This window comes from Sodiomyces alkalinus (assembly GCF_003711515.1).
Source record: "Sodiomyces alkalinus F11 unplaced genomic scaffold SODALscaffold_16, whole genome shotgun sequence".
NCBI classification, from domain to species: Eukaryota; Fungi; Ascomycota; class Sordariomycetes; order Glomerellales; family Plectosphaerellaceae; genus Sodiomyces; species Sodiomyces alkalinus.
Window position 1 is genome coordinate 348,258 of NW_021167094.1, and position 9,303 is coordinate 357,560.

At 56.9% G+C, this 9,303-nt stretch overlaps 6 protein-coding genes across 6 annotated transcripts in view; 3 read left to right on the forward strand and 3 right to left on the reverse strand.

The window, feature by feature from the left end:
• Nucleotides 1-86: 86 nt before the first annotated feature.
• Nucleotides 87-1,133, reverse strand: SODALDRAFT_262927 (hypothetical protein; the record flags this gene model as incomplete). Its single annotated transcript, XM_028607462.1, has 2 exons — nt 87-299; nt 357-1,133. Coding segments are annotated over 2 exons (990 nt in total), but the record flags the coding sequence as incomplete, so codon positions are not given.
• A 150-nt stretch (nt 1,134-1,283) lies between these two features.
• Nucleotides 1,284-2,341, forward strand: SODALDRAFT_364223 (SOH1-domain-containing protein; the record flags this gene model as incomplete). The annotated part of the gene is made up of 3 exons (XM_028614626.1): nt 1,284-1,356; nt 1,832-1,977; nt 2,066-2,341. 3 exons carry the CDS (start codon nt 1,284-1,286, stop codon nt 2,339-2,341), a joined length of 495 nt encoding a protein of 164 aa, XP_028462521.1.
• Nucleotides 2,342-2,404: 63 nt separating this feature from the next.
• SODALDRAFT_329584 (DNA-directed RNA polymerase III subunit RPC10) lies at nt 2,405-3,263 on the reverse strand. The gene is made up of 3 exons (XM_028610988.1): nt 3,079-3,263; nt 2,726-3,012; nt 2,405-2,644 (listed from the first exon to the last, which is right to left on the reverse strand). Exons 1-3 carry the CDS (start codon nt 3,086-3,088, stop codon nt 2,609-2,611), a joined length of 333 nt encoding a protein of 110 aa, XP_028462522.1. The 5' UTR covers nt 3,089-3,263; the 3' UTR covers nt 2,405-2,608.
• Nucleotides 3,264-3,788: 525 nt separating this feature from the next.
• On the forward strand, nt 3,789-4,994 carry SODALDRAFT_329585 (hypothetical protein). The gene is made up of 3 exons (XM_028610989.1): nt 3,789-3,984; nt 4,156-4,327; nt 4,403-4,994. Exons 1-3 carry the CDS (start codon nt 3,958-3,960, stop codon nt 4,852-4,854), a joined length of 651 nt encoding a protein of 216 aa, XP_028462523.1. The 5' UTR covers nt 3,789-3,957; the 3' UTR covers nt 4,855-4,994.
• A 318-nt stretch (nt 4,995-5,312) lies between these two features.
• On the forward strand, nt 5,313-7,229 carry SODALDRAFT_318178 (hypothetical protein; the record flags this gene model as incomplete). The annotated part of the gene is made up of 1 exon (XM_028609374.1): nt 5,313-7,229. The coding sequence occupies one exon, from the start codon at nt 5,313-5,315 to the stop codon at nt 7,227-7,229; it is 1,917 nt and encodes a 638-aa protein (XP_028462524.1).
• Nucleotides 7,230-7,601: 372 nt separating this feature from the next.
• The window catches only part of SODALDRAFT_302213 (actin-like ATPase domain-containing protein), a gene marked incomplete at its 3' end in the record, with an annotated part of 2,905 nt that continues 1,203 nt past the window's right edge, over nt 7,602-9,303 (reverse strand). The window contains exons 3-4 of the mRNA XM_028608920.1: nt 7,870-9,241; nt 7,602-7,801 (exon numbers count right to left, since the gene is read on the reverse strand). Coding sequence (XP_028462525.1) covers nt 7,602-7,801; nt 7,870-9,241 — 1,572 coding nt within the window. The remainder of the gene's footprint in view (nt 7,802-7,869; nt 9,242-9,303) is intronic.

Below are 9,303 nucleotides of genomic sequence, written 5' to 3' on the forward strand. Positions count from 1 at the left end.
CTGCGGGATGCGAGTGGGGAAAAGAATCGAGATGAGAAAACAAATCTTCCACACCCTTTTCAGTCGTCGGTTTTTTCTGTTCCTGTTCCGGCCTTCGGTAGGTCAATGTCCACGAGCCAGGGAACATTGGCAGGTCTGTAGTACCGATTCATGATGGCGGCATTGACGAAGAGCGTCTGCTCGCCGGGGCGAAGCGAAAGCCTGCCAGCCGAAGTGATATCGACCGGCACGCACTTATCCCGGTAGAAGCGGGCGACCTTGGCCTTGGCCGCCTTTTTCCCCTCCGGCCCGGAACCATACTCGAGTCCCCATAGCCGGTCGGCACTCTCGACGACGAACGTAGCGTCCTCGTCGACGGCATTGCTTCGAGCCAGTGGGGCGGCGGCCGAGTTGTACTTGTCGTCGCTGGGGGGCGGCTTCTTCCAAGTGACGAGCTCGGCGCCCCAGGCCTCGTGGATGTGGCCGAAGCAGTGGATCTGGGGCCTGCTGGCGCAGACGGCGGCGAAGAGCTCGTCGCAGCCGGCATACTGTCCGTTGCTGGCCCTGTCTAATACGCCCCTAGGCGGACCATGAGAAACGACGACGTCAATGCCGGCAGCAGCGGGTATGTCGAACTTGTAGGTCCCGCGCGGGTACTGGAAGGCCCAGGCTCCGTAGCTCGGCGTCATGGGGGACGCGAAGACGCGCAGGCGGGCGCCGTTGCCCAGTTCGAAGTCGTAGACGCCGTCGTCGGGGAGGTAGATGACTCCGTCTTGGCGGGCGGCGTCGATGATACGCTGAAACTCAACCGGGCAGCGCTTGTACTGTTCGACCACGGGCAGCGGAATGCGACCGCGGGCCTCAAGGCTTTCGACCACCGAGTCCCAGTGGTTGCGGTCGAGGGCCAGGTCGTGGTTACCAGCAATAACAAGCTTTAACGGAGCGGAAAGCTGACGGAGCATGGAGAAGGTGTCCTCGAGCTCTGGGATGTTGGAGTTGGACGTCAGGTCACCGCAATGAATGGCGACGTCGGCCTCGGGAAGAGGGTATCGATAGCCCGAGGGAGGCGTGCCTTTGGCCCCCTTGGGCCCTCCGGGCGAGTCTTGGGGTTTCAGACCATGGGTGTCGGATAGGATCAAGATGCGTGTCTTGACCTTGACGGCGGGACGGGCAGGTGTTGTTGCCATGGTTCGTTTCCGGGCTGCAGTAGACGTAGACTGTGAGAAGAGGTAAGGCTGGCTACGGGCATGTAAGTGAAATAGGTAGGAAAGGTGAAGGCATTTGATTAACGAGAACACTCGAGGATGGCTATGCAATCAATGATGGTGTATGGGGTTGACGTATTCCCTGGGCAGCAGCAGCAGATCATTATTCTCAGTAAGACACAAAGTTGGGGAAGGCGAAAAAAAGGGGGATAAAGGGCTCGGCGGAGGTGAGGTGGAATGATGATTGTAAATAGAATAGGCAGACATTCTATTAAATCCCGTCAACGTATTGAAGAGTGCATTTTTATTTATTTTTATTTAAACCGGGAGACGTTTGAGGAAGCATTAAGCTGTGAAGGTACCTACAGAGGGGCCGATGATGACATAGCAGCGTTTCTGAGTACAGGTACGTACCTCTTGCGGAGCGACGGATAAGGAATTTGTCCCGTCCCCCGGCTCCATAAGGTACCTATCCGTTGTTTCGGTCACCTCTCCAGCTACTACTCCGTCATCACGAATACAAAAGCCAAAGGACCTCGAACGTACCTTTTCGCCTTTTTTTTCTCTCTTTTTTTTTTCTCTCTTTTTTTTTTTTCTCTTTTTTTTTTCTTTTCCCATTTGGGCCTTCTTTCCACACTCGACGCCAGGGGACAGCAAAATGGCCACCAGCCAAGTCGATCAGAACGCCCCTGTCCCCATGGAGACATCCCCTCCCGTCCCGTCAGGCGAACATGACCAGGGCGACAAGGAACCCATCTACGGTGGCTTCACCCGCTTCGAGCTTGAACTTGAGGTTCGTTTGTCGTCCGGATCTTCATCCTCTACTCCGTACACAAGCAGCAGAAGAAGAAGAGCCAAAGTTAAAAAACAAAGAATCACAGTTTGTTCAGTCGCTCGCGAACCCATACTACCTGAACCACCTCGCCGCCCAGAAATTCCTCAACAAACCCGAGTTCGTCGCCTACCTCGCCTACCTCCAATACTGGTCCCGGCCGCCCTACCTCAAGTATCTCATGTACCCCGGTCCGACGCTCCGCCACCTGGAACTTTTGCGGCAAGAACAATTCCGACAGGACATCATCAGCCCCGACCTGGTGCAGAGGCTGGTGGACGACAACATGCGCGCCGCCATTGAATGGCACAGGGGAGAGGCATGATCTAGGAGGAGAAGGGGAGAGGGGGGCTCTATATATTCACGATGCAACGAGGATGGAAACAAGGGGCGTTTTTCTTAGTTTTATTTCTTTTTCTTTTTCCCCCCCATTCACCGATGATACCCTTTCTTCTTCTTTCTAATTTTTTCCCCCCACCTTAACACCTTGCCAATGCGATAAAATAAACCAAACCAATTAAGCATACAGCCAGAAAAGAGTGGACGCGGACAAAAGCCCCCTTGCTGCTCTCCCTCTCCCACTCTTCTCCGTTCAGTTTTCTCTCCACCGGTGGCCACACGTCATGCACTATCACACAACCGTCAGCCTCAAAAGCCAGATGGGAACGACGAAAAGACGAAAAGACGTCACAGGCCAGGAAACACCAACCTTGAGGAACGTCGTCATGGGCTCGTCGGCCGACCGGATCTGCACCTGGAAAAAAGCGGCCTCGTCGCCGTCGCAACCGTCCCGGGGACACTGCGCGCGCGTCTTATCGGCGTTGTCCCACTCGCCCGGTCCGCCGAAGACGATATCCCTCTCCTTGCGCTCGAAGTGGCGCCGCGAGTAGATGGGCGCCGTGATGGGGTACTCGAAAGGACACGTGCGGCACTCCAGCCGGTTGCGCACTGAGGCCACCGACGATACGGTGAGGATGTTGGCGCAGTTTGGGCAGACTATATTGTGTTAGTTGGAGACCGTGAGAAACAGGGGAGCGCGTGAGATGAAATTTGGGCCCGTACATAGAAGCATCGCGGGATCTTCTATAGGAAAGCAAAATTTTATAGGAACAAGAAGATGAAGGGAGGTAGGCTTCGCTCCACTCTGTGATGAGGAGGAAGGATCATGAATCTTATTTTCCTTTTCCTTTCTCTTCTTTTTTTTTTTTTTCGTTGGTATTGGCTTGAATCGAGAGTCTCGACGTTGTACTCCTCTGATGTATGAGGCTGGCTCAGAATGAGTGTTCAGTTACGACTATGGTGGGGGACGACGATACCTACTTGGTACAGAAATCCCTTGGCGAACGCCCCCCGCTGCCCCGCCGCCCCGCTAGGCGCTCGATAAACCCCCTCCCCCGATATAAAACTCTAGCTGCATTTTTGAAACATCGCCCATGCTTATACGCGAAGCCATCCCTTTCTGCCACTGCACTGCCACCTCTGCCACACAACATGGAGTGGGGCCCGTATTAGGTAACCCCCCCCCCCCCCAATTGCGTCGTCCCGCGCCAAGGGAACTCGCCCGTGGTCCACTCCATACTGCCAACTCCCAAACTCACCTCACGACGCAATAGTGCCGCTTAGAAGGGACGGCGTACAAAACCTCGCTTTTCGCCCAAGCTTGCTTTTCGTTGGATAAAGGAAAACTACAAGGCAGACACTTGCGCACGTGGGAACCTGAACTCCCTCCGAGAAACCGATCAGAACCACATCATTATTTAGTATCCCTCGCCCTCTCCGTGGACGACCTCACCTGCCGACATTGAGGGTGTTTCTTCCATCCCACTGAGCCCCTCCGCCCAAAGCGAAACAACCCGAACCAGAAACCACGCTTCCCGCCTTTTCCCCTTCGAATACGTCCCTATCTTTACATCACCGGCTCTCCCATCTCCTTCACACACCATGGCGGGAGACGACGAAGTCCACGATGTAAGTTTTAAAAGGCCAGTCCGCCGCCGCTCGCGTCGTACCCAACGTCTCGACGGGATTTTGTTCGTCTTGCCTTCTGTCTGCCGTTCTTTTTTCCTCCCATGCTCCTCTAGTTTCCTGGTCCTCGGCACTCGTAGCTAAACACCAGCCGTCTGTCTCCTCCACCTACAGGGCGCCTCTACTAAGGAGATCTTAATCGAAGCCTGCCGCCGCAACAACACCGACCTTCTCCAAGAAATCATCGACGGCATCCCTGATGAGGACCAACTCTCCAAGATCCTCAACAACACCACCACCGTGATGGGGAACCACCTCTTCCACGAAGCCGCCTTGCAAGGAAACTGTACGGACATTCCCCTCTTATCCCCCCCCCCCCAGTGCGCACCCTCTCGCTAACCGGTGAAACACCCAAAAACAGATGAAATCATGGACCTCCTCCTAGACCAGCCCAACTTCGAATGCGACCCGATAAACCGCCTCGAAGGCGACACCCCCCTCCACTCCGCCATCCGCTGGATCAACTCGGAACCCCGCGCCCAGAGACCCTTCGGCAACGCCCTAGTCGACATGATGCTCGAGGCCGGCTGCAACCCGCGCGTCAAGAACAAGGGTGGCCTGACCGCCCTGCAGCTCGTCGACCCGTCCAACAAGGAGCTCCGCGAGCTGATCCAGAAACACGAATACGCTGCCCTCAACGCCGGCGACTTTGTCAGCCCCGGCGACGTTGCCGCGTCCGGGAAGACGTCCGCTGCTGTCGTCGAGCAACAAGCGGACGCGGGTGGCGACGACGAGGATGCCGAGTTTAGCGGCAGCGATGAAGAAGAGAGGGCCGAGTGGGAACGGAGAAGGAGGGAGAAGAAAGGCCGGTAGGTTCAAGTCGAGTTCGAAAGAAGAAAAAAAGAAGAAAAAAAAAAAGAGCATATCGAGGCGGAGCTCTAATAGAGATGACATGCTGCGTGTTGGCCTACCAGGTACGTAGGTATTGGCATTTATTTTTGGTTGCGAGCGGGAAAGAATTCAAAGCACCTGTTCAGAGATCCCCGGCCAGTCCTCCTATTCTGTTCTATAATGAGACTTTATTCCGGATGCAATGCATGCATGCATAGCTAAGGGTCAGGACTGGGAGGCCTGCAGGCAGCTCAGCCTCTCCCGCCCCTTAAAAGCCCCTCAGCAAGCGCCAAGCCCAAAACAACAAAACGATTCCTCCCAGGCTTCACTGCCTCTAGCTTTTTTCTCTCTTCAAAGTTCCTTTCGGGAAAAAGAACGAAAAAGAACGAAAAAGAACGAAAGAAAAGAAAGAAAAGATGGCGATCCGGCCAACTCTACACATGGAGTCTCAGTCGCTCACTTACACCGCTCTTCCTAGAGGCCGATACTTCCGCCTGCTTAAAATCCACCCAGGATCGCCCAACGACAGTCTCGAGTGCGAGCTCCTCACCTCCGAGCTCGACCATGCTCCCCCTTACACAGCTGTGTCCTACGTCTGGGGCGCCCCAACCGAAACCACCACCTTGACCTGCTCGGGGCACGTCTGCAGCATCACCCGGAGCCTCGCAGACGGATTATCCCGCATCCGCAAAGACGACCAGGTCCAGTTCGCCTGGGCCGACGCCATCTGCATCAACCAGGCCGACACCATCGAAAAGGGCCAGCAAGTCGACCTGATGGGCAGCATCTACGACGCCGCCCGGGACGTTATCGTCTGGCTGGGTCCGGACCCCACCGACTCCGCCCCGGAAGCCTTCCGGTGCCTGCAAGTCATCAACGAGAAGATCTACACCCGCACCGACGTGGAAACGTTCGAGCCGACCAAGGAAGAGATGCCCGCCGACATCGACACCATCAACGGCCAAAAAGTCACAACCTTCTCCTCCGCGAGGCGATCCGTCCTCGGCTTCGTCCTCGGCGAACGCGGCGGCAAACAATGCGTCCGAAGGCTCTTCGACCTCCCCTGGTTCTCCCGCGTCTGGGTGCTCCAGGAAGTCGGCCTCGCCACCGCCGCCACCGCGCACTGGGGAGACGCGAGCATCGACTTTAGCGAGATCGCCACCTTCATCAGCAATGCCTACTTCATCGAGGACCTCCGCCACTTCCTCGGGCCCGAGACCTCCGAGACGCTCATGGGCGCCCCGCTGTACGCCCTCTGGAACGTCTGGTCCACCTACGGGAAGAAGAACTCGTGGATGCACCGGACCCCGCCCCTGCGGGCCTTCGCCGACCAGCTCGCCGCCGTCTGCCATATCGACTTCGTTCTCGTCCTGGAAGCCTCGCGCTACTTCAGCGCCACCAACGACCTCGACCACGTCTACGCCTTCCTCGGCCACCCGAAGGCCAGAAACCCCGCCACCGGCGAGCCCTGGCTCAAGGCGAACTACTCTCTAGACCTCAAGGAGCAACACCGATTGGTAGCCGCCAGCCTCGCCCAGGAATCGCTCAACTTCCTGGTCCAGGCCCACCAGACCCACGAGTCCTTGCGTCCCGGCTTCGACCGCCCGTCGTGGGTACCCCGGTGGAACGAGAAGAAGCACCCGCTCCACGCCGAGGCCTTCTGGGAGGCATGGGACGCCAGCCTCCGCAAGTCCGAGCGCGAACCCTTCCGCGCCCAAGTCGGCGTCGTCGTCGACCAGGGGGAGAAACTGTCCGTCTCGGCCCTGCTCATCGACTCGGTCGACGAACTGACGCCGACCATGGAACCGTCCAAGTTCGGCCCCATCGGCATGGACGCCGGGCAGATGCTCGAGATGTGCTGGGACCTCGCCCGACGGAAACCGCACCCGTACCCCCCCGGCGAGTCCGTCCTCGCCTTCGCGGCGACCATCAGGGGCTACTACAAGGCCCAGTCCGAGCACCTCGTCGAGCAGCTCGCCGGCTACGCCATGTATGCCAACCCCAGATTCCAGGAGACCTACCTGAAGCCGATACGAGGCATGGTCGAAATGAATACTGCACTCGAGGCGAGGAAGAACTTTGGCGCTGCCTTCAAGGCCCATTCCTCCAACCGGCGCTTCTTCAACACCCGCGAAACGGGCTACTGGGGCACCGGCCCGTCCGTCATGCAGCCCGGGGACGTCTGCGCCGTGCTGTTCGGTGCCGACGTTCCCTTCATTCTAAGGCCCGCGGGGACGGTGAGGGAATATAAAGTGGTCGGGGAGTGCTACATTTACGGAATAGTGGACGGGGATGCTGTAAGAGCATGGCGGAAAGGGGAACCGGGCTTTGTCAAGGAGGATATTGTGCTCGTGTAACGCGGCCCTTGCTCTTAACTGGAAGAGGGAATGGGACATTCATCACAGGGGTTTATATCCCACAACCTCTTGTCCAGTTTCTTCAGGAAAACTTCAAAGTGCCCTCTTCCCCCTCAACCCCCCTGCGCCGGCCCTCCCCCACTCCAAAAAAGAAAAAGAAAAAAAAAGGAAAAAAAGGGAAAAAAAAGAAAAAGAAATGTCATGTGCATTTCTTTCGCCCTTCTGCCAGAGGTATCGTCTGTTGTCAACATGAAAACTGCCCAAAGCCAGGCAGGAAAAAGCATTCCTCATACTCCTTTTCCATTCCATCTTCGCTCAGCCCCGCTTCGTTGGGTTACCGCAAAGCCTGCGCCTCCCTCGCGTCTGATATCTTTACCTAAAGCGAGCCCGGCAGCGGCCCATGACCTCACCCTGGCAGACCAGCTCGGCGCTGAATTCGGAACCATCGAGCGTCAGATAGATGTCGAAGTATACACGGTAAAAAGTGCCCTGTGGAGTGTCCATTCTCTCAAAGTCCTTCTCCAGGTTCTTCCGCGAGAGGTCCGAAGTGAGCGTCACCACCTCCTTGATGCCTATTGAGTCTAGTCAGAATCTTTTCCATCCCATGCAGCGGGGACGCACAAACAACAAAGAAACTTACGAGGATCCTTGGTATATTCCGGGCACACGTCGTCATCGCAAGCGTACAGGACGTCCTCGTACATAAGCGTGGCCCCCGGCGCAACTTGCCGGAAGAAAGACACCTTGACGGGCTCTCCGATCTTGACCTTCTGGCCCTTTTGCACGAAGATCTGGCGGGTGAACTTGCACCGGTCCTTCCCATCCAGCGAGGGGACACGGTACGCCTCGGGGTGGTAGCCTTCCTTGAACGGCTGAAGGGTGGCCATGAGGTAATGCCGGCGAGCCACACGGTGGGTGATGATCCGCTCAGTGATACCAGCCGTCACGGCGCCCTTGACAATGGCAGCCACCGAGTCCATCGGTCGCACAACCTTGGACTGGAACTGCGGCGGCACGTGCAGTTTGATCTGCTGGAACAGGTACTCTGAGGCGCCGAACCCGCCAACGACGAGGATGTTCTGTAGAGTCCGGTTCTGGGCCTGAATGGCAATGATCTGGTTTCGGACGAGCTCCAAAATACGGTTGACCACGGGTTCGAAGCACTGGAGAATCTCCTCGTTGGTGAAGGTCATGTAACCTTCCTCGATGCCAGCCTCGGGGAACTCCGCCTCGATGCCGACATCCACAGCCCACTTCTGACCGTTGTTACGGAAATCAGCCTTGATGCGGTTCTCAAAGTCCATGATGCACTTGGCATACACGCGACCCGCCGTCTTGGAGCCATCGGGCAGCTTCATCTTGCGAATCTTGGTGCGCAGAATGTTACTAAAGTTGCGGTTGAGCGCAGTGGAGCCACACGAGTCGCCCGATCCCGCCGTGCATTCGGCCACCGTGAACGGGTTCTCATCCTCGACTTCGTACGCAATCAAATCGACCGTACCGCCGCCGCAGTCAACGATGAGTAGGGCGTCGTGAACTTTCAGGTTGAGCAGGCCGGTCTTGGCGCAGAAGAGGGCCGCCGCCTCGGGTTCGGACACGAGCGTTAACCTGTTGTCGTTTTCGTCACGCAGGAAACCGGCCTGGATGGCTGCGGCTCTGGTTGCTGCCTTGCCGGCATCATTCCAGATGGCCGGGACGGTCAGATAGTAACGGATATTCCGCTCCTCGCGGTTGAACACTTCGCCGAGTGTCTTCTGCAGTGCCGCACGCATAGCCTGACGTAGCTTGAAGAGATAATCGGCCGCAACATCGATTTCGGATTTACCGGGCGGCAGGGGAGGTAGGTTGATAGGGTCGATATAGGTGTTACCGGACAACATGAGCTGGAGTTTGAACCACTCGACTTTCTGAACACCTGGTTTCGGGTAGCCGGTGGGGGCCAGCGCATCAGCGATATCTGGTCCCCAGCCAACGACTTTTTGATACTGGTCATAGTAAAGAACCGTGGGAATCTGAGAGACGAGCGGGTTGAATAAGAGTCAGCTTCTCTTGTTTGTGTTGCGCGGGGGGAGAA

Bases quoted from the DNA above. Each gene is read 5' to 3' on its own strand.
- SODALDRAFT_329584 (XM_028610988.1), bottom strand. The intron at 2,645-2,725 runs GTTGGTGTTTCC...GTTGTGTGATAG, and splicing joins CCATGACGACGTTCCTCAAG to TGCATGACGTGTGGCCACCG.
- SODALDRAFT_329585 (XM_028610989.1), top strand. From the start codon at position 3,958: ATGGCGGGAGACGACGAAGTCCACGAT. The intron at 3,985-4,155 runs GTAAGTTTTAAA...CTCCACCTACAG, and splicing joins GAGACGACGAAGTCCACGAT to GGCGCCTCTACTAAGGAGAT. The intron at 4,328-4,402 runs GTACGGACATTC...ACCCAAAAACAG, and splicing joins AGCCGCCTTGCAAGGAAACT to ATGAAATCATGGACCTCCTC.